At 43.0% G+C, this 21,438-nt stretch overlaps 4 protein-coding genes across 4 annotated transcripts; 1 reads left to right on the top strand and 3 right to left on the bottom strand.

Annotated features, from left to right (window-relative positions):
- Positions 1-936: 936 nt before the first annotated feature.
- Positions 937-2,342, bottom strand: MELLADRAFT_36600 (family 41 glycosyltransferase; the record flags this gene model as incomplete). Its single annotated transcript, XM_007410809.1, has 8 exons — positions 937-1,113; positions 1,215-1,353; positions 1,393-1,441; positions 1,511-1,600; positions 1,643-1,700; positions 1,772-1,825; positions 1,892-1,973; positions 2,050-2,342. Coding segments are annotated over 8 exons (942 nt in total), but the record flags the coding sequence as incomplete, so codon positions are not given.
- Positions 2,343-10,038: 7,696 nt separating this feature from the next.
- Positions 10,039-10,839, bottom strand: MELLADRAFT_87732 (uncharacterized protein; the record flags this gene model as incomplete). The annotated part of the gene is made up of 1 exon (XM_007410808.1): positions 10,039-10,839. One exon carries the CDS (start codon positions 10,837-10,839, stop codon positions 10,039-10,041), a length of 801 nt encoding a protein of 266 aa, XP_007410870.1.
- A 2,539-nt stretch (positions 10,840-13,378) lies between these two features.
- On the bottom strand, positions 13,379-14,193 carry MELLADRAFT_63886 (uncharacterized protein; the record flags this gene model as incomplete). Its single annotated transcript, XM_007410807.1, has 4 exons — positions 13,379-13,383; positions 13,442-13,876; positions 13,942-14,034; positions 14,073-14,193. 4 exons carry the CDS (start codon positions 14,191-14,193, stop codon positions 13,379-13,381), a joined length of 654 nt encoding a protein of 217 aa, XP_007410869.1.
- A 3,767-nt stretch (positions 14,194-17,960) lies between these two features.
- On the top strand, positions 17,961-21,274 carry MELLADRAFT_87731 (multi-copper oxidase laccase-like protein; the record flags this gene model as incomplete). The annotated part of the gene is made up of 13 exons (XM_007410839.1): positions 17,961-18,606; positions 18,698-19,080; positions 19,155-19,297; positions 19,379-19,607; positions 19,681-19,717; positions 19,796-19,922; positions 19,995-20,044; positions 20,113-20,132; positions 20,204-20,348; positions 20,436-20,552; positions 20,643-20,964; positions 21,014-21,025; positions 21,070-21,274. 13 exons carry the CDS (start codon positions 17,961-17,963, stop codon positions 21,272-21,274), a joined length of 2,436 nt encoding a protein of 811 aa, XP_007410901.1.
- Between the last annotated feature and the right edge of the window lie 164 nt (positions 21,275-21,438).

The following is a 21,438-nucleotide window of genomic DNA, read 5'->3' as shown; positions in this document are numbered from 1 at the left end:
GGCGGCTTGGTTTCTATTGTGACGATGTGAACCTAACTCTAAGATAACCCACTTCCACTCTTTGCTCGATCATCTTCCATCTTCATAAAACTTGTTCTCTGATCACTAGCACCCAAATCACTTGCTCTGCCATCTTCTGCTTCCTCTTCAATCCAAATTGAACATGTTTTCTTTTTTTCTAAATCTTTCCATTCCTTCCATTCAATCCCTTCTTCACAATCTGTACCATTCACAAATCTCTCCCACGCAATTCTCAAACCCTTCTCCAGATTAGCGACCCAGCGAGATGTATCGAATAAAGCGGATCGATCTCGCGTCTCGAATAATGAACGCCGTAATAGAGCTAACTCGCCGATTCCCGCAGTCAGATAAGTAAGCGCCTGCCGTGGTCCTTGCTCGGGACCGACCATCAGCGAGATTTTCTGATAATTGAGACTCTTTGCTAGCTGGATGGCTCGATCTTTGTAATTATCGAGATCGGTGGCTATCATTTGTGTTCCAAAACCGGTGGCCAGAGCGATACTGGCTGCGACTCGGCTACACATCTTGTGAACATGTGTCTCGCGAGGCAGTGTCAAGATTGGTGTGCCACTCCATAAGATACTATTGGGACAAGACCAGATTGATCCGCACAGGTACATAGTTCAGAAACAAAGATTAGCGACAATTAAAGTGTAAAAAGAACCAGGAGGATTTGGGTTACGCACTCAGCCGCGGTGGTATGTGCGTTGCACTTAAGCGTTTGAGGAAGATGTGGTTGGAAGTGAGCGAGCAAGTCAAACAGACAACTGATATACCCACTGTAAGAAACATGACATACCTCAGTCGAATCCAAGAAAAGATCGGCAATACGACCTCGTTGAATGTGGAGTGCTTTCGATGCGACCTGACCAAGAAAAAAATCAGCAAGGGTGCGTGGTTTGAGAGTGCTGTTCATTAGTTCAGCCTTACATCTGTAAACATGATCCTTGAAGCTACTTCCGGACCCGCCCATTTTTCTGCCGTGAGCTTAAGATGAGGTTCTCCAGGTGCCGGAAACCTTAGAAGCCATAGGATAGATTTTGGAACTGATGCTAAGATCTCCAACCAATACTTGAAAATCACTGGATCAACCTACATCGCCACAAAAAGACCCGATTCATCCAATTGGAATATAGCATCATAATCAGATGATATAACCCAAGCTGCCATTGTCTGAAACTGAAAGACCTTACCTTATAGAGCTGATTGAAATTAGCAAATATCACGGTATCGTCACTTAAATCCGGGAACATCTCTCGCCTCATCTTCCATCGTCTGACTTCTTCCTCAGCCCACACTTCGTCTGTTGGCCTAGAAGATCGAGGATCTACTCTTTCAACGGGTGCTGGTAAGCCATCTATATCGAGTGACTCTGCCGTCTCATCCCTAAATCCTTGTTTATGGTCGCACACAAAGTACGCTAGATTCATTGACCCACTTTCGTTAGTATCCCTTGCCAGGAAAAGATAGTGACACGAACTCTACTCACAATGTGGCATATAGAGAAACTTTTCCGTGTAGACCCAGTCTTCGTCCGCACACTCTGGATCTAGATCCCCGTCGAAATCCGTTGCAAGGTCTTCTACGATCTCTGTGATCTTTTCCCCTTCTCCGGCCGCACTTTCATGTCTCTTTCGCCACTTCTCGCCCGATACCATTCTAGGGGGGCAGACAATTGGCTAATGGATTTGGGGTATAATGCGATCAACCGCCTGATCAATCTTTAGTCATAGGGTTCAAAAACACTCACATCCGCGATGATCCAGTCAGTCCATCCACTGGCCAAGGTGCCAGCGAAGCCCATCTACATTACAGAAAAGGGTATCTGATGAGCAACATCAAACGACATAGGTATTCAACAATGGCTCACAAATTCCATCTGAACAGGGCAAGGTCTGGCGGCGAAAATCTCGTTTCGCGCACCTTTTGTATACCCATTCAAATTGATCAATCTGTCGATAACGATACATATTGGGGATTAATCGCTCCCCCGCGAAAATGCACAGTGAAAAGTTTTGTCCAACTCACATATGAATCCTATCATCGACAATCCGTCTCACTATTTTTTCTGTATCCCATCCTGAAACATCTATGAATCCAGATCCCCCCACATCTCTTTCGATCTTCTTCCGATAAGTTGACCCATCCGAAGCTGTTGTCGCGTAGCATAGAACTTCAAATGAATTCCGATCATGTAATCCGAACACAGATTGCATCAGGTGAGCGAGAGGATGGTTGTTGAAATCTGAAGATACATATCCGATTCTGATCTTCCCAGATATGGGCGGAGGCGGGGGCGGATAAACAGTTGTACCAATCCAAGGCTGGGAAAATGTTCCAAGTGAAATCCGTAACGCATTTCGGTGAGATATCAACCTACATTCTCGCGCTCCGAGAGGATATGTGAAGGTGTGGAACGGTAGCACAGTTGGTACAGGTGGCAGGCCGAGTGAGCTAGGTACTGCCAGTCGGTGATAGCTATCGCTGCTAGCCTTCGCCTTTGACGTTTGGGGCTCCACTTGAACGGAGGAGTCGCTTTCTATCACCTGCCCGTAGAGATCAAGATACCAGCGCCGCTGGGCTTGGCGGGCACACCTTTCTACCAACCTAATGATGAATCCACCTTCGTTAAACCTGTGACTGGCCGATCCTGTTGCTTGGGGTCGAGACTCGTCGGGATTGGGAAAAAAAGGTTCAAGCTTGGATCTCCAATGAGTTAGCTCGACAGGGGAAAATCCATCAGTCGCACCGGTCCTTGCCAATGCCAGTTTCTCTAGCCAGTGGTCTAGACTCGCCGTTTGACGTAAGACCCCTTTGCCGTAATGCATACCTTCATCCAACTGCTTCTCTACCAGCTTCGCCACTTTGCCCATCAGACCAAAATATGGCTTCTTGCCCTCAATATCCGTTGCTTCGCTGGACGGAAGCAATAGCTTACCGGATCCATCCACTATCAGCCCTTTTCCAACTCCACCTCGATCTCGCCAGTCACAAACACCGCCCAATGCATTCACCAAACCACAGACGGCCTCTGGGAAATCTGGATTTGCGTTCACAGCCCTCAAATACCACTGTACCGACTCTTGGACTCGACCCATATCCTTGACCGCATTTGCCAAGTTGGCGAGCGCGACATCAAAATTCGGATTACACTCAACAGCCTTTTCGTACATTGACACAGCATGAGCAAGCTGGCCCATGTCCTTAAGTAATGAGCCGAGATTAGTGTACAGGTGAGGATGATTGCGGTCACGCTGAAGACCTTGAAGGTAGAAAGTATGAGCCAGTTGTTGACCGTTGATAACTCGAGGTGGACGACCTGGCGGACTTCCAAGTGTGAGAGTCAACGGCATAGTAGAAAGCAAAATGCCGAGATTATTACATGTCGATGGAGAAGGGTGCAGCGTGAGAGCCAGGTAGTAGAGTGGAAGCAAAAAACTTGATGAAGGCGGGATCCCATCGAGTTTGGCTCCGGGTGACATAGGTGCTGCCATCATATCCTGCAGACTTTTCGCCAATGTGAGTAAGACGGTACTGGTGGTTTGATTGGGAGATTGAAGAGCGGGGTTTCGACTGAGATCGGAGCCGTTTGAAGAATGTGAAAGTGAATGATGCTTGAGAACAGGAAGTATGCCATTCGAGGCGCTCATGACCGTACGAACTAATTGGTCAAGGTTGTCGGGTAGCAGGAGTACGCAGGGTAAGATGCCACCGCCCAGTTTCAACAAACGATCTTTGATGACCTGCCGTCGTCGGCGAGCAAAGCGTAGTGGATCTGTCATGACAGTATCGAGCGATTCTTCATTCGGGTCCCAAAGGCCAGTATCGGAGAGCACCTTGATAACGTGAGGTTCATGACTGGACGCAGCCCCGTTTGCGTTGACTGCCATCATCAATAACCCAACCGAGCACATTGCCAGAACAACATCTACAAGTCCATATGCACCGACCGAATCGGCAGGAATTGGTGAATCGTTGTCGGAAGCTTCGACTACTGGTTTCGTTTGTGGGACCCCAAATGCCACCTCGAACGCCTTTTCGTATTCATTACGAGCCTCGAGTGGCTTCCCGGTGGCGATAAGCAAGTTGCCTTTCGCGTAGAAAAGGGTTTTGGACCCGATGGACCATGATTCGGAGGAATGATAGCAGGCAGCCGAAGTGGCCGAGCGGGCTCAGGAAGTGTGCCAAAGAGCTCACCCTCTACGAACGTACATAATCGTAAGGCTTCTGTGTATCGAGGTTGAGGTTGCTGGCCATTAGAATGTGACTGAGCAGGGACCGGGTGTGATTGAGGATTACACAGAACACCAAGAAGATTGTCGAATGCATCAAAGTAGGTCCTGCAGATGGATATCAGGTAGCGATTAGCACATGAATAAAACGGGAGCAAGTCAAAAAAAGCTGTCATGTAGTGATTGAAAGACAAAGATAATGTATGGATGGAGTTTACACCACTACCTACGGTCGCAGTCTGATCGCTCGCCACCACCATTCTTCAGCTTCAGCCCATTTGCCAAGCGCTCGTTGGGTCGTACCGAGATTGCTCATTGCTTCCACCTGTGCATTGTCAGCAAACATAGAAACGATCATAAATAAGATTCGATCGTGGATTCAGGACATTCACGATAACGGAGAAGAGAGTGGATCGATCGGTCTTAGCGAGAATAGACATGGGCAGTGACAAAAATCAGGGAGCAGAAGGAAATATGGTAAAGAGGAAGATAAGAGAAAGATAAGAACAAGGATGAGGATGTAAAGCGGAAGAAAGAAGAAAAAAATTACGAACATATTCGGGATCAATCGATAAAATCTGATTGTTGTATAACAGCGAGCTAACATAATCATTCTGTGAATAATAGACGCACGATAAGAGTAGCAGTGAGGGTAGATGATTTGGATGAAGTTTGATGAGGGTATGTAGTAGCGGGAGTACGACAGTTGCATCGTTTGGTTTTTTCGAATAAGTTGCATGAGCGTAACTGAGCAGATAGTCGCGCGTGCGTTCGGTACACTCGCCGTCTTGAGCTGATCTCCAGAGCTTCTCGACTTGTGTAGTCAGTGATCCCGTTGCAGGCGGAGGTCGATTAGAAGTCTGTGAAGGGCCTTGTTTTTGGGAATGTGACAAAGGCGGTAGTACTGCAGTTGAAGTTGATGGATTATGTACCATTGGAGTTGGCGATGATGAATTCGCCAAGGATGACGGCGGTCGGGAGTGGCGAATATGATGAGGAAGGGCGCTGATTGGGCGCTGATTGGAAGGACCGATCGCAGATGGGTTGAGGGAATAGGTAGTTGAGTTGGGTATGATCGGAGGGCCATCGGTGGGAACATTAAGAGGAATCGGACCAGAGTATGTATTGAACTGTTGCTGAGGTTGTGAAACGATTCCAAGGTTCTGTCGTGTAGCAGCGATAGCGGTGGGACCGGGTGGAGGAAGAGGAGACGTAAGATTGGTTTGAATGGTCATACCGAGAGTCGATAGCGCTTGACTGGCTCTTGAAGCCAATTCGCTGGCAGCCATTACATTGGCCGTCAGAGCGGCTACAGCAGCAGCCTGTACGTTTTGAGTAGTTTTTTCAGATGGATTAGGAGGTGAAGCGAGATTGGAAGGATGAGGGTTGAATTGAGCTCCGTGTTGATGTTGATGTTGATGTTGATGAGGGTGTTGATGATGAGGGTGCTGGTGTTGGTGTTGAAATTGTTGATGTTGTTGATGTTGATGTTGAGATGTTTGGTGGTTATTCGTGGATGATACAGTAAGGTTAGAGGTATGAAAGTTGAGTTGATTCAATGCTTCTCGATGTAATTTTGCGTAAAACCCAGTTGCGATCTGTTCTAGTTGAGTTTGGTACGTGTTTGCATAGGCAGTGAGGTCGGGAAAGTATTCGTCCGAATTGAAAGTCTCTTGTGAGATCTGAGGAGGTTGGAGATAACCAGGTTGAGATTGTACGGTTTGAACGACAGCTTGAGCTTTGGCAGCGATGATAACAGCGTTAGCTTTGGCTTCTTGAACATGCTGTTGAAGTTGTGTATCTTGGGAATATACTGCCCAGTGCTTGAGTTGTGAAGCAATATAGTTTGTAGCAGTTCGATCGATTGAAGGGGCAGCCATCTGCGCGACTTGCATCGCCCAGTCATCCACACTTCGATACGTGGGCTGATACTCGTGTGAGTGAAGACTATTATATATAACTGGTGAAGGAGCTAAGATGACGGGCGAGTTCGGGGAAAAAACTTGATGAAGGATGTGAGGAATAGCAGGATGAGAGAGATTCGAAGCTTGATTTGGATCGAGTGGATGCTGAGCGTATGGAGGCGAAAGCTTCATCATCGAAAGGTAAGCAGGATCAAGATGAGAATCCAAAGCGATTTGATGCTGCTGAGCCTCATCTGGAGTCCGAGCCAATTGGACTAGGACACCAGCAGGCATAGAAAGGATAGCAGCAACCTGTTGATCAGTTTGAATATGATGATTCATATCGAAATGATACTAGGTAATCGATTCAGAATGAGAGATCGATTCAGGAAAGAAACAGAACCAGGACTAGGAATAGAACCAGAAGCAGGGAAGGAAAGAGAATCAAAGATCGTTGGTCTGTGAATAGTAAAGTGATAGATACCAAGACCTATAGTGTAAAGACGATAATAATCATTTTTAAAGGAAAGGTCACTTCAAGTCATCATGATCATTTGAGATTTGAATGAACCATCAGCAGTCACGTTAAGTTGTACTGTAGTTTCTTTAAACCAAGGCTGAGGATAAAGAGTGGATTCCCCAACCACACAAAATCAAATCAACCCTATCAGACTTTTCAATTCACCACAACTCTTAAATATTCAAACCAAATCACACAAAAAAAAACCATCACACTACTCAGCTTATCTCTTCCATCTTAAATTGAAAACAACACTAAATTCAACTTGAAACAGCAATCACAAAGCTCTAAAGAAAGGATAGATGTACAGTTTGCCCTCAAATTAATCTTCTTTCCAAAAACTTCAATCTGATAAAGACAAATCAAGAAGAATTTCTTGTTAAGTTTGAAGAATTTCCATCTTCTGATTCTTTTCTCAAACTTCCAAGTGGTAAATACACAGCAAGTCTATTCCTTCACACCTTATCTGTGATCAATGAGACTAGAACTACATAGAAGAAACAAGACAGACTGATAAGATGAATTTTGATCAAACATTTTACTCATGATTGATAAATCTCAAAAGTTGAGCTCCAGAAAGTGTACATGTCCATATAAAACCAGCCTGATATTTTTAGAAATTACACCGGGTATATCAATTTTGACACACTGATGTCAGCTCAATTTACAAGCAATTTGCTGTGTGGTGATCATTCCAGACATTCAAGATACATTTGAAGTTAAGAATTGATTACTTACACTTCAAGGGAATCTAAGATGCCCAAAATCAATTAACCAAGATATATTGAAGGCTACATATGATATCCAAAGATGAGATTGCAGATGAGAAGTTGTACTGAATAAAGTGAGAAAGTTCCATGAATGATTAGGAGGAATGTTCTCAAAGCATAAGATTGGACAAAAACAGTGTGTATGTACAAACAAGGGCTTGATTGTAAATGGGATCTGGAAAGTGAAACTGCGGAGAAAACTTTGACATGTTTGAGTGAAGCTAGACTGAAACACAAGAGATAATTATACAGCCGTTCCAAGAATTATCGGCAGATTTTGGGCAAAAGCCTGTAAATTTGGCAAAAACTCAAAAGTCCAAAACCCCAGTTAAAACGTTTTTCTTAAAGTCTGGTCTTGACGTATTTGGTGAGAGAATGTCATTTTTCCTTGACAGTTCTCTTGGGATATCCATAGTATCCCATCCCGAGGTCGTCACGAGGTTTCTCTGATTGAAGCGGATGTTTTTTTAGTTTTTTTTTCCTTTTTTCTATCAAATGCCATCCTTCCGATTCCCCCCTTTCCAATTGTCGAATTCCTTTTTCCCTCAAATCGAACGTCATCATATCCTTCCAGCATCAAACACTTCAATCAAAGCTTTTTCAAACCTTTTCCCCTCATTGCTCACTCAAGAGTCAGTCCTTTCTGTCTCTTGTTCTTGCCTCTGACTCATACAATCACTCACACTCAGCGTATCTCCTTTTAGGGATGCCGGTCACTCTTTACAGCGCTGATATCAAGGTCGTGGTGGTTCGATTGGTCTTACGTGGGCTGCGGTTCCAAGATATTGTCCGAACTCTTGGAGTGGATGTGTCCCTCACATCAGTCCGGCGATGGTTTAACCTCTACCGAACGACTCGTGCAGTGGTGACCAATCCACTTGACCACATGCGCCGTGGTCAACCAACCTCCTTAGGCGCGGCCGAACGCGAATTCGTCCTGGAATCGCTTCGTCATGATCCGACACTGTACCTTGACGAGCTTCAAGAAAGGATTCAAGATACTCATGGGGTTCGAGTCTCTATACAGACCCTTTCCAGTGAGCTCCGCGACCGCCTTCTCTGGACTCGAAAAAAGGCTCAAACTGTGAATCCAAATCAGTCTGCCGAGGCCCGAGGTGCCTACATTGCGGCTGTTCACAACATTGACCCTCGGTGCTTGGTATTCACAGGTGAGCCTCTAATGGATTTCTTTAAGTATTCATTTCTTTATTCTGACTCTCTGTCACTTTGATTATAGACAAAACTGCTCTGAGCAAGCGAAGGCTTTATCGCGACTTTGCTCGAGCTCCTGTGGGTGAACGGACAGCCAGACTTCAAAGGCCAACTCGAGCTAGCCGATGGTCTGTATTGCCGGCTATATCACTGGATGGCATCCTCGCGGTTCAAATCAGGAAGGGTGGTTACTCCCGACTGGATTTTGAGGATTTTTTAGAAAATCATTTGGTAAATGGTTTTTTCTGTCGATTATTGATTAGTACATTGCTAATGCTCACTCTTGCAGTTACCGGCGATGAACCCATGGCCTCAAAGAAATAGTGTACTAGTGATGGATAATGCTCCGATTCATCACGGGGGGAACGTGGCAGCCCTTTGCGCTGCCCGTGGAGTGTGCCTTATATACCTTCCAGCTTACAGCCCCGACTTCAACCCAATCGAAAAGGGGTTTTCCCCAATGAAGGCAAGATTACGAAGAACTCAAGAAATGCAAAATTGTTTGAATGCCGAAGAAGAAGAGGCCAGGATTTTTGTCACTTGTATGCAGTTATTCACTGCGGACTTATGCGAGTCTCTCTTTAGAGGGTGCAGTTATTTATGAGCTTTGGAGATCTTATCTTTAGATGTGTGTAGTCACACCAAATAATTAAACAAGTCAACCATCTTCTTTACCTTTTTGATGTTCTTTTTTGCTTTGGTCGTGCCTGCTCTCACTTATGTTTTTGATTTTAGTCTTTGTTTTTTTTGATGTTCTTTTTTGCTTTGGTCGTGCCTGCTCTCACTTATGTTTTTGAGTTTAGTCTTTGTTTTTTTGTATGGTATGCCAAGGAATAAATTACCTTATCTACACACTTGTGCCATTGGTTTTTATGAGAGTATTTGAGACCAACCACAAAGTATAAGCAAAACCAACTTTACTTTGAGTACATGCGGACTTTTTGATAAATCTTCACAGAAGAATATTTCTTCCACAATATATGAGGAGGGAAAAATAACAAAATTTAGGTCCAAAAAGATTTAAAACAAACTCAAGTCATCTGAAGTCTTCAAACAAAAAGATTTCCAAAGAACGAGACCAGAAAGAGACCAGAAAGATACATAAAATCGTGTATTTGGTTGGTTTTAAAGTAAAATAACATGCCTAACCCGCGTGACGTCTACTCAGTTTACAAATGAATTGTTGGAAGGTCTTGGAGGCCATACATTTGAATAAAACGGAAGGTTTCTGAGTTCAACCTCAGATGATATGCGCTTGGTTGGTTCTTTATTGAGTAGTTGTTTGATCACTTGTTGCATGCCTTCGGACATGTGTGATGGCAAAAGCACACTTCGTGTGAGTATTGGGTTGGGGAACCATGCCGGAAGACAACGTGAGCCTACAAATGTACGTAAATCCAAGGTTTAGCCATGTTGCAAATATATATTTTACGAAGTTGAGGCTGAAACATACTGATCATAAACGGTTTATCCTTTGTGCTCAAGTAATACATTATCACTCCTAATGCCCACCAATCCACAGATGTACCATATTCACGGCCTTCTAGCGCCTCGGGGGCCTGTTCCTCACTTGGGCGATAATTCCCGGAAGTCAGGCCGTTGGCACCCAGTATGGCCATGGCAGGAAAGTCAACAAGTTTGATGATTGATCCTGGCATCAAGAGAATGCCGAAAGGGTCCAGGATTCGAACAACGGATTTTTGGGCGTGTAGGTAATCCAAGGCGCCGGCAAGCTGGGCGCCATAGTGGCCAATCTCGTCTTCAGCGAAGTCCTTCGTGAGAATCAGCGCCTCAATTGATGTGATCAGAGGATCATAGTTGAAGACAAAGTGGAGTTGACTTGGGTCAACCATGTGACCAAGAAATGTAGCAATGGCAGGGTGATTGAGCCGAGGTAATATATTGATTAAATCTTTCAATACGCGTACGGTGGATTGAGAATGTTGGCTGCAGACAGTAGTTCTAATAGCTACAGCCAGGCCATCAGATTTCCTTCTCGCCTCGCTAATTTGATCATAACCAGCAAATCTAAAGTGTATGCTTTGATCGAAGTCGTGAGCCATTACGGTCGAAGGCGGAAACGATTCGCCGAGCTCTTCCCAGGTGGTAACGAACAACAGCCCTGTTCTCCTGTTACTCGTTGCACCTGGGTTGGTAACTGCCTGGCTTGGAACGTCCATAGCAGATGCTAAAGTAGAAAGTGATGACCTTTTCTATACAGTTGATACTTATTCGAAGAAATCTCTAAATGTTTTAAAGTGATGGTGAAACAATCTTAGAAGAAAGAGCAATTGTGAGGTATCAGATTGGAGACGGAGTGTGTGAGGAACCTGGGGCCATCACATGAAAGCTGGGAACAAGGGTGGCCTTATGTATCCCGTTCCTTGCGCTTCCTTGATGCTCTCGCATCAAGGAAGAGCAAGTGATTTCAGAGTTCATGAGAAACGCATATGTTGATATGCGTATCTCATCAAATCAATGACATGACTCCATAGAAACCTCTCTATAGTTTCGCGATTTTCATGGGCCATGCAAATTGCGAAACTATATCTCATTGATATATTATATGAGTTATAATATATCAATGAGATATCAATAGGGGATTTTAAAAAAAAAGTTGATCATACATGATCGACATTTGGTTGATCATGTATGATCAACTTTTTGGGGTAATCACGTAATCATGTGAATCATCATTAATGTAAATATAACTTGAGGGCTGATTGGCAATGTGTAAGGTGACACGGTTTGACAGTACGCACTAAGTTCAATTGGGGCCAGGGTGATTCTGAATATCTATTTCAGATTCTGCTTTCGGACAAGATGGTTACAACAAAATAACAAATCATATAAAAGGAACATATATGAATGATGTAAGACCAAAAAGCGATAAGAAAGGAAAGAACAAGAGGATAGGACACAGCCCGGCTTGAGTTTGAGGGGGAATTCGAATCTTAACTGATTAGTAAAGATTCGATTATCCAAAGCATGTTTTGGAATTACTTAGCCAATTCCACGTTTTCTGGATGTGCAGAGCCGCCGAGAGATCAGGACATCTTGATGTTGCGAAGTTTTGATCAAGATGTTTGAAGATGCGGAACGTACTTTGGTTGTCAGTAACATTGCGTTCCTCCGCCTTGTGCAACATGCGGGTTGCAACCTCACGGAGGACACCATGCTCAATCAAGACCGCTTCGGTCATCTTCACACTTGGCACCAGGTCAATCCAGGATTTGATGCCCGAGTTGATTAAGACGTTCCGAATGCGGTTGAAGTCTTTCGTCACCCCACATTCCTTGACAAACTGATCCAGAAGATGCTCGTGCTCTTGCAAGAGCTCGAGCTCGTCGGTATCGGCGCTAGACATTACAGCATCCGAGTAAACAGCCTCGTCTTCCCCCAAAAAATAGAATTTGTCCTCGGGGGGAAGGAAACCGTCTGCAAAGAAAGGAGGTGGTAAGTAACATACTTCTGACCTCGCACGTTAATAAAGACTTAGACATACCGGAATTGATCTCGGTCTTGTATTCTGGGGATGAAAAAGAAAAACAAAAAAAACAACCATGGTTAATGCGTTGCCACAGGCCACCCATGAGGTCACCACCAGACTCACCAGGCTCCAACTTCGCCTTCTTGGGGCCACGAGGTTTGCTTGGTGAACCTTGCTTTCTTTCACCTGTGAAAGCAAGCAGACGTAATCAAAGACCAAAAGAGGTTGCAGAAAAATCACGACTTACGTGGTTGAAACCTCAGTGGTTTCACCTCTTGATTAGGCGATGACGAGACCAAGTTGATCATCTTCTCTTCTATGGCCAGAAGGCAAAAACAGGTGATGCATTAGTAAATCAACTGCCTGGATTAATTACAAGTACGTGAAAAAGAACTCAAACTCACCAGATTTGAACTTGTTCAACTCAATACGGTGGGAAGATGGAGAGCCCTTTTGAGGCCCAAAAACCCCACCTTGGCCACGTTGACGAGCCGGTGAGTGGTCAAAAGGGCGCCTTTTGGCCGCGCTAACATTAGCCAATGGCTTTCTCTTCGTTGGCAAGGGAAATCGTAATTTCAATCAATCCTTCAACTTTAAACCTGGATGCAAGATCCTTGTCTTCGCAATTTCAGTTCGGTACTTGCTAGTATTTGGGGCCATGTGTTTGGTGGCCTCAGATCGTTCCTGTAGGTACCAAATTTAAAGTGAGACTTACCACCTATAAGTTATTCAAATAAATTGACTTACAATGCTTTGCGCCCAAATGAAGGCACAAGCCAGGGTAAAGCGGTAGTGAAAATTAGGATCCCAAGGCGCCACCATGACGACTCCATCGCCACGTTACCAGTTTCAGCATGCAAATGGAAAAGTTCCGCCGTCAACTTGTGCAGAGCCACAAGTTTTTCAGAGGCCTGCACGTACAATTGCACATTCAAAGTGTCAACGTTGTTGACACAGGTTGGGGCAAAGGGAGGAGCCACAAAAGATAACTTACTTGCAGGCGCTTGTTCGCTTGGGCAAGCTCGACTTCTAAGACCTGTGGACCGTTTGCAGAAGCAATCAGCTGCTTAGCTGCGGAAGCCTAAGAAGGAAATCGGCAGTAAGTCAGAAGGGGGCACTGAGATAACCCAAAACGAAACCAAAAACACTTGCCTGGGCCTTTTTTTTGGCTGCTACCTTTGAACATTCGGTGTGAATCAAGAGAGTTGCCCGGCGAGTGCGAGATTTAGTCACACTATTGACAAATTCAAAGTACCGAATGGGTTCGGCCAGGACATAGGTGGGAGCTGAACGGCCCACAGACGCCTTCCAAGTTAGATTCGGCGCAACTTCCGAATTGATCACCATTTGGTGCATTCCAGGCGCGTAGCGTTCACATAGCTCAGCGCATCTCTCCTTGAACTGATTCAAGGAGAGACCAACTACACAAGCACGCAACTCATGGACAACCCCATCGTTGAATACCTTGGAGTCAATCACATTGACAGTGGTGCCAACTGAGCGGCGGGCAGTCGAAGGCTTCGTTTGACTGGAGCTGGTCGAATCGTTCGAATTGGTGATTACCACCTCGTTCTTGGTGTGTATTTTGAACAACACTTGGATCACTACCTCGTGGGCGCGATCAAATTGATCCCGGTCAGCAGTACCCACTCTATGCAAGGGCCCCATATCCACCAGGTGAGCAGGGGCATCGGGACCCGTGAGATGAGGAGTTGGAGCTTCAAAGACTTAAACCCACAAGAGAAGAATGTGAGTTGCATAAAAGCAAAACAGTGATATAGGTTGAACTTACGACCATTCATCCAGCCAACTTGGCCAGGCCCTTCGGTCGCCGTGATGCTAGTTGCAGGAGGCTCGATGACTGACGCCAAAGCATGGTCAGTATCTTAACAGTATGAACAGTAGATTGCAAATCTAACGTACTGTTGTCTTTCAAGCCAGGTTGAGGAGTGGCATCCTTGGCTTCAACAGTCACTATGACTTTGTCCTCATTAGGGAAGGACAAAGCAGTGCAGTTCGAGTTTGACAAGTTTGAGTTGGACATGGTTGCTCTAAATAATGAAAGAATGATAGAATGATAGAAACAAAATCAGTCAACTGAAACCAACTAGTCAAGAGAAAAAAGTAAAGAACAATATGACAGACATGAATTTAAAGATTAATTGCGCGAGCAGTTAATAAAATTTGTGGAATTGGAGTGAGGATAAACTGGTTATGTATAACACTGACAACGAATATCAATAAGCTGATGGGGGAAAAAATCACGTTTGGCTCTTGATGAGGGCGAATTTATAGACGATTTGAAACATGGGCGGCCGGGAAGAAAACAAAAGAAAACGAGGTTCTGTTTGCTATGCTATGTTGAGATTTTGCATCCGCGCAAAGACGTATGTAAAAGTAAAAGCAATTGTATCAAATTTTTGGGGTCTTCTTGCAAAGAATCTTCGGTGTTTGAGATTTAGTACTTACATTGGTGTTGAAAAATGGAGGTCTTCAAAAGAATTCTTCGGTACCAAATGAATCTTCAGAGTATATATATGATGTGATTGTTGAATAATTTGGGGTGTCTTTGCAAAGAAACTTCGGTGCAGACTGTATCTCACAGTGACGCTGCAAAAAGGAACCTTTTTCATTATATAAAATCGAATTAGTCTCCCTGGGATGTGATCCAAAAATCAATTCCAGAGTGGGTCGAGAGGTTGATCGGAACATGAACCGGCCTTTATATCAAACAAAATGAGGAAAGAAAGTCGTTCTCACGAAGAAACTTTGGCATCTACAGTCAAAATTTTGTAATATGAAAAATATGCAATGTCAGTTAAGAATTTGTCAAATACAATTCAAACAACAGTGGGAATAATCACCGTACCTTGAGATGAAGTCCTATCAACGTGATGAACAGAAGGAGTTGTCCAGGAATTAAGAGGTTTGAAGTCAGAATAGGACAAATGGGTCTGGTTGGATGATCAGGTTAGGGGTGAGGCGGCGGCTCGAGGCCTGGACCCACGCACGATCGACCGAAGTTGAACCTAAGCTGAAGCGTGAGAATGCGGCCGTGAGAAGGTTAGTCGAGCATGCATTGAAGGAGTCTTGGACTACCGTGAGGGAGTGCTATGGTGGTCTTAGAGAGATGGGGGGGCCTGGGAACCCAGTTTGGGGTCGAAAATCAGTTTTAACTGGGGTTTTGGACTTTTGAGTTTTTGCCAAATTTACAGGCTTTTGCCCAAAATCTGCCGATAATTCTTGGAACGGCTGTAAAAAGCAGACACTTGACATATGGTGATGAAGATAGGGGTTCAATCAGGTTCAATCATGATCCTCAAATAAGAAAAACAAAAGGTAAAATGTAACACTATATGTAAAGAAGATGTGGGTACTTTGTGATAAAAGAAGGTTGGAAGAGAAATTGAAGATGGTAAGGTTTGAGAAAGCAGTAGGATGAGTCTTCTGCAGAGAAACAGCTGAATGTAAGCACATTTGAAAGGTAAGTGATTTGTTTGCAACCCCCACAGATCAATTACAGGTAGATGAATGAGGATCTTTGAAGGGGGATGTTAGATCATTTCATTGAATAACTGATCTCAAGAGGGTATCATAAATCCTGTGCTGACATGGCTTGCAACTACATAGACAATTATCAGCAGAAATTTAAACTGGTACATGATAGCTGAAGTTGATATGTATCATTTACCAACCAACAGTTAAATCACACCTCAGGGGACATTACAAGTCTCTACAAATATGATGACACTGAGCTCATTGTTGGTGATGTGAAGGGCAGCCGTAAAGTATTGGAGCAAAACAAGAGATTGGTTAAGGAAGAAGGATTTATGAATTAACTTCCATAATTTCCTGACTTGTTCAACTCATGATATTTGTTGTAATTCTTTCTGATGAATCTTAGCTTGAGACTTTGTAGTTGTGAAAAACATTTTACTTTTATATGCTACATCTTTCATTTTTCTTCCAGCTGAGCTTGATTGAGGGTATGTATGTAGTCATAATGATTATTGCTCAGTAAATGATACATATCAGCTTCAGCTATCAGCAGAATTTGAAATTGGTACATGATAGTTGAAGCTGATGTTTATCATGTACCAACCAACAGTCAAATTATACCTCAGGGGACATTACAAGTCTATACAAACATGATGACACTGAGCTCATTGTTGGTGATTGAAGGGAGGCCCCAAAGTATTGGATCAAAACAAGTGATTGGCCAAGGAAGAGGGATTTATGAATCAAGTTCAACATCTTCCTGACTTGTTCAACTCATGATATTTGTTGCAATTCTTTCTGATGAATCTTAGCTTGAGAGTTTGTAGTTGTGAAAAACATTTGACTTTTATATGCTACATCTGTCATTATTCTTTCACCTGAGCTTGATTGAGGGTATGTATGTAGTCATATGATTATTGCTCAAGGGCTGAGCTGTCATATATCAACACATTAAGATCAAGGCTTTGACCATCAAACAGACCTACACAGAGCTCTGATCTCTTAATTTGATGCCTAGGATGCCTCCTGTGTTGGATTGTATACAAGGATAACAGAGAAGTTCAGGACTTCAAAGAGGCAAGAATTTAGTGATATATTTATAGAGGCCCTTTGGATCACATCATTTTCTGCACTGTCCATGGAGTTTGTGTGCAGTGGGCAGCAGATGCCTGACTCTACTCCGGTTTGAAAGTGATATTCAGGTGGAAGATTGGAATTTATACACTCACAGACTTATAATCAGCAAGTCATATTTTTCTTCATGATAATTGTGGGTGGAGTCAAAAACACATTCCCTCTCAGGGTGCCTTTAGCTTCAATGTTTTTACCCCCTTAACATCATGTTTTATGTGACCCAAGCCTCCAGTATCAGATGAAAAGACCCATCAGCTCAAGGAGCTCACCACGACAAAGGCCTCTGACACCTTGGCCAAGGGAGTTTGATATCCAATGTCTCAGTTGACCACCTTAAGGTCAACTCCACTATGTACCCGTGAGTGGTCTTGAATCTGGCAATGATATCAAAATATGGGTTTTTGAAGGCAACAAGCTTAACATTGAAATAACTCACCATCCAGGCGCTTGCAAATGATCAAAAACAGTTTTCTGCTTTGTTACAAAAAGAAATTGAAAATTGCGAAACTCCAACCGAGCCTAAAACTGATTCTCCAGCATATGACTCGCATAGAAACCAAGGTCGAAAGAAAGACTCAGGTTTAGCGTAAGAGAGGGTTCCCCGAAACTGATGATACTTTTCGAACCAGCCTACATCCATGAGTCATACGATTGCTCGACTCGTGAATCAAAAGTCGTCTCGTCGGCGTTTGAATTCGATTGTTCCGAACGCCGCGTTGATGCATCTGTTCTTTCCTCCATATCCTCCGAGGAAGCATTGTTTGATCCCATCTGAAGCCATTTTTGGCATCAAATTAAAGTATCAGATTTTTCTACTCTTGAAACTTTCACTTCAAATTTAATCTCAAAACCGCTTCACTTTCTCTTGTCCATTTTTTCTCACTTACCAAATTTCTTTCATTTTTATTTTATTTTATTTTGTTCTTCCTTTGAAAATTTTACTTACTATTCAACCTATACAATTCTTGTTCTATTTATCTTGGACGCTTAAATTTATTTAACAGATTATCTGGATAACTTTCTTTTTACATCACAAGATTCGGACAATAGGACAATTTTTGTTAATTTCAATCATTCGAATCACACCAATCAATTTCATTGATTTCTTTTCATCTCCTAGAGAATTATACATTGATTATCAATCGACAAAATTTAGATATAGAGATATAAAATACTATCATGGTTGTTCGTCCTCCATTCCTACCTTCTGATCAACCAGACACCATGCCAGGATCATCCTCACAAACTGATTCGCAATCGAACCATTCGGTAAAAAGAAGGAAATCTATCTTCAGTAGAAAGACTGAAAAGTCTAAAGCTATTTCAGAATCCGGCTCAGCTTCTCATCATAGTGGATCTGACGCCGGTTCAGGATCTCAGCATAGTCGATCTGAAGGTTCTGGAAGTCAACTTGGTACGATCCAAGATGATCTCACATACACAGAAGCAAGTGAAGAAGGAACAAGTCCATCAGCTCATGCTAATAGATCTGATCAAACATACGGACAATCTTTTACGATCTCATCTCGATTTCGTCAAGTGATTCGAAAACGTGGATGGTTTCAAATCTTATCTGGATTTATTTTATTATCAATTGTGATTGCTGCACTTGTGGCTGCAATCATTATTGGTCTTAGAAATGCTGCAATTCAAGAAGAAAGAAGGAATCGAATTAATTCTACTCCTGTGATTACTCCTACTGAAAAACAATCTATTGTGGGTACAATCAGAGGGGAAAGAGCTCAAACTAGACAATTTGATTTTGTGATTGATGAGCGACTTGGAAAACCAGATGGATTTGAAAAGGACATGCTAGTTGTAAATGGTCTGTAACACTCTTGAATTATCCTGCTAACATTGTCAACATGATAAGCTAAAACTCGCATTTCTCATAATTTTGTTTACCTCCTCTCCAGGTCAATATCCCGGTCCGATCATTGAAGTCAACCAGGATGATTTGGTAGTCATACGCGTTCAAAATATGGCTGTCAATACTACATCCATCACCTGGCATGGTCTCTTTCAAGTTGGAACTAGTTATTTTGATGGTGTTAGGGGTGTAAGCGAGTGCGGTATTCCTGCAGGAGAATCAATGACCTACACCTTTCGACCAGGAGAGTTTTCTGGAACAACTTATTGGCATGCTGGTTATAATGCTCAAACTAGTGATGGGATCTCGGGTGGGTTTATCGTTCATCCAAGGACAGCTAGTAACAGCAGTTATGATGAAGAAGTGGTGCTTCATTTGAGTGACTTGTATCATGCCACTTCTACTGATCTGTTGGAATCATACCTTTCTGTGAGTCGCATAATTTTCGTGATGTGTTGCTTTATATCCACTAATATTGGATATTATCCTTTTTGGAATTTAAGCCATCCGGTATAAATGGTGATATCATCAATGAACCTGTTCCCGATAGCGGAACCATCAACGGGATTGGGCAATATGACCATCTACCAGATGTTCGCCGTCCACCCCCCTCATACTATCGGTTAACAGTTGAAGCTAAAAAAAAGTAAGTTATTTAAAACCATATATAATTCTTCACTTGTTTATGAAATCCTTCTGATGTATCTTTTGAAATTCTTGAATTTAGATATCGACTGAGATTAATCAATGCAGGATCTTTTGCGCCTATTCGCTTCAGCGTTGATTCTCATAACTTGACTGTCATCGAAGCAAATGGTGTAGAAGTTGTGCCTATCACTTTCACTGGTGGAATAACACTTTATCCAGGTCAGAGATATAGCGTCGAACTTACAGCTGATCAAACATCAGCAAAAGCATTTTGGATGCGTGCAACAATCGTTAATGATCAATTCAGAGTACGTTTGATCATGGCTCAGCAAAGATATCTTATCCTCTTACACTGCTTTTTACCGTTAACTTCATGAACAGTATAATTCACCAAATTCAAGATTCAAGATATTGGGAAGTGAGTGATCATTTCCCTCAATCACTTGACCCTACCTTATTTGAAGAAATACAGCTGACGACTATCTGGTTTATATAGTTGTACAATATGGGGATCTACGTGCCGAGTTACCTAAAGAAGGAGAACCTTCACCAAGCTCAGCTGTTGATTTGAATCTTGATCAACTTCGTCCTTTGGTACCATTTGATCCACCATCACCTACCCGGTACGTTAAGATCTTTGAGAGTTGAGATTTTCATTCATGGGAAGCTCATAACTCTTTTTCCAACTTCTACAGAACTTATCTTTTGGATGTTGGTTTCAATAAAGCACAAGACGGAAGCCTTCGTAAGAACCAATTTTCTGAACATATCCTTGAGCCATGCTGACATCTCATACACATTTTCGATCTGTAGTTGGGCTCATCAATTCAACTGTGAGTATCTCTTTATTTCAATAGCATCTAAGAGTATCTACTGATATGTGGTCCTATTTGCAATCCTTCAGGCTTGGGAGCCAGTACACCACACCACATCACTGTCAAAGAACTTAGGAAGCAATCAAATAGGTGCATCTATCACCGACTCACAGTTTGTCATATCTCATGATAAAGCAGAAGTAGTTGAATTGATAATAGAAAACTTCAGTGGAGGTAAATCCCTCATTCATCCTTGCCCGCAAAATTCAATCTTTTATTATAGATATATTTTCTTACCAAATGATCTTTCTCATCTTATAGGTAACTTTCCCTTTACATTACATGGACATCGACCCTGGGTTATTGAAGTTGGAAATGGAAAATACAATGGAATCAAGCCAAACACAGGAATCAATAATTCTACAAATCCAAATCCCAGTAAGTTGTCGACTGCCTTTCAACTTGAAAATCCTTCCTGAGAAACTTTTCTTTTGAATGCTTACTCATTTCTTACTGCGTGATTTTCAGTGGCTCCTGTTCAATTGTCACCAAGTGCTTCACCTCTATTGCCAGTACTAGCTGCAAATAATGGATCATCTACAGCAGGCTCCTCCACATCACCAACTTCTACTACTAGAGGTACTCAAGGTTCTCCAACAGTCACTTCCCCTCCGGTTCCGCCTCCAGCTGACATGTCACAAGGATCATCATCTCAAACCAAAGGCGCTTACAACACAGTGGGATCCGTACCACAGGCTGCACGTGCCAAGAAGTATCAACAAAAGTCTTTGCCCTCTTATGATAAACTCTACCGCCGTGTACGGCGCCAGACACAATCAAGACTGATGCAGTACGTATTTTCCTAAATTCTCTTTTCACCTCTACCACCAGGGTGTGAGCCCACGTCAAAAGTAAGACTCTGATCAATTTGTTTCGACTCATGTTTGATCAACAGATCGGATACATTCTTATTACCAAAAGACGGTTGGATCCGAGTAAGATTCGTAGCCAACAATCCAGGAGTTTGGTTATTATCAGATCAAACTCAATGGCATCAAGCAGCAGGAGTAGCCATGCAAATCGCATCTTTAACCTCAACACCTGTTCGAGTACCTGATGAAGTCACCAAGTTTTGTACGGCTGCTGATCTTGACGATTAAGTAAAATCTTATAACGTGATCTGAGCACCTATCTTTGTAATATATTGTAGATAGAAGTTTAAAAAATGGAATGAATAGCTTGAAAGTTTGTCTCTATATATACGGCGAAAAAAGAATTACAATTCATGCAAACAAGACAATATCGTCTGAAGCCTCATAGACAC

The sequence above is a fragment of the Melampsora larici-populina genome (assembly GCF_000204055.1).
Source record: "Melampsora larici-populina 98AG31 unplaced genomic scaffold MELLAscaffold_22, whole genome shotgun sequence".
Classification (NCBI taxonomy): Eukaryota; Fungi; Basidiomycota; class Pucciniomycetes; order Pucciniales; family Melampsoraceae; genus Melampsora; species Melampsora laricis-populina.
The sequence above is the reverse complement of the archived record's forward strand: the minus strand, read 5'-3'. Positions and strand labels throughout refer to the sequence as shown.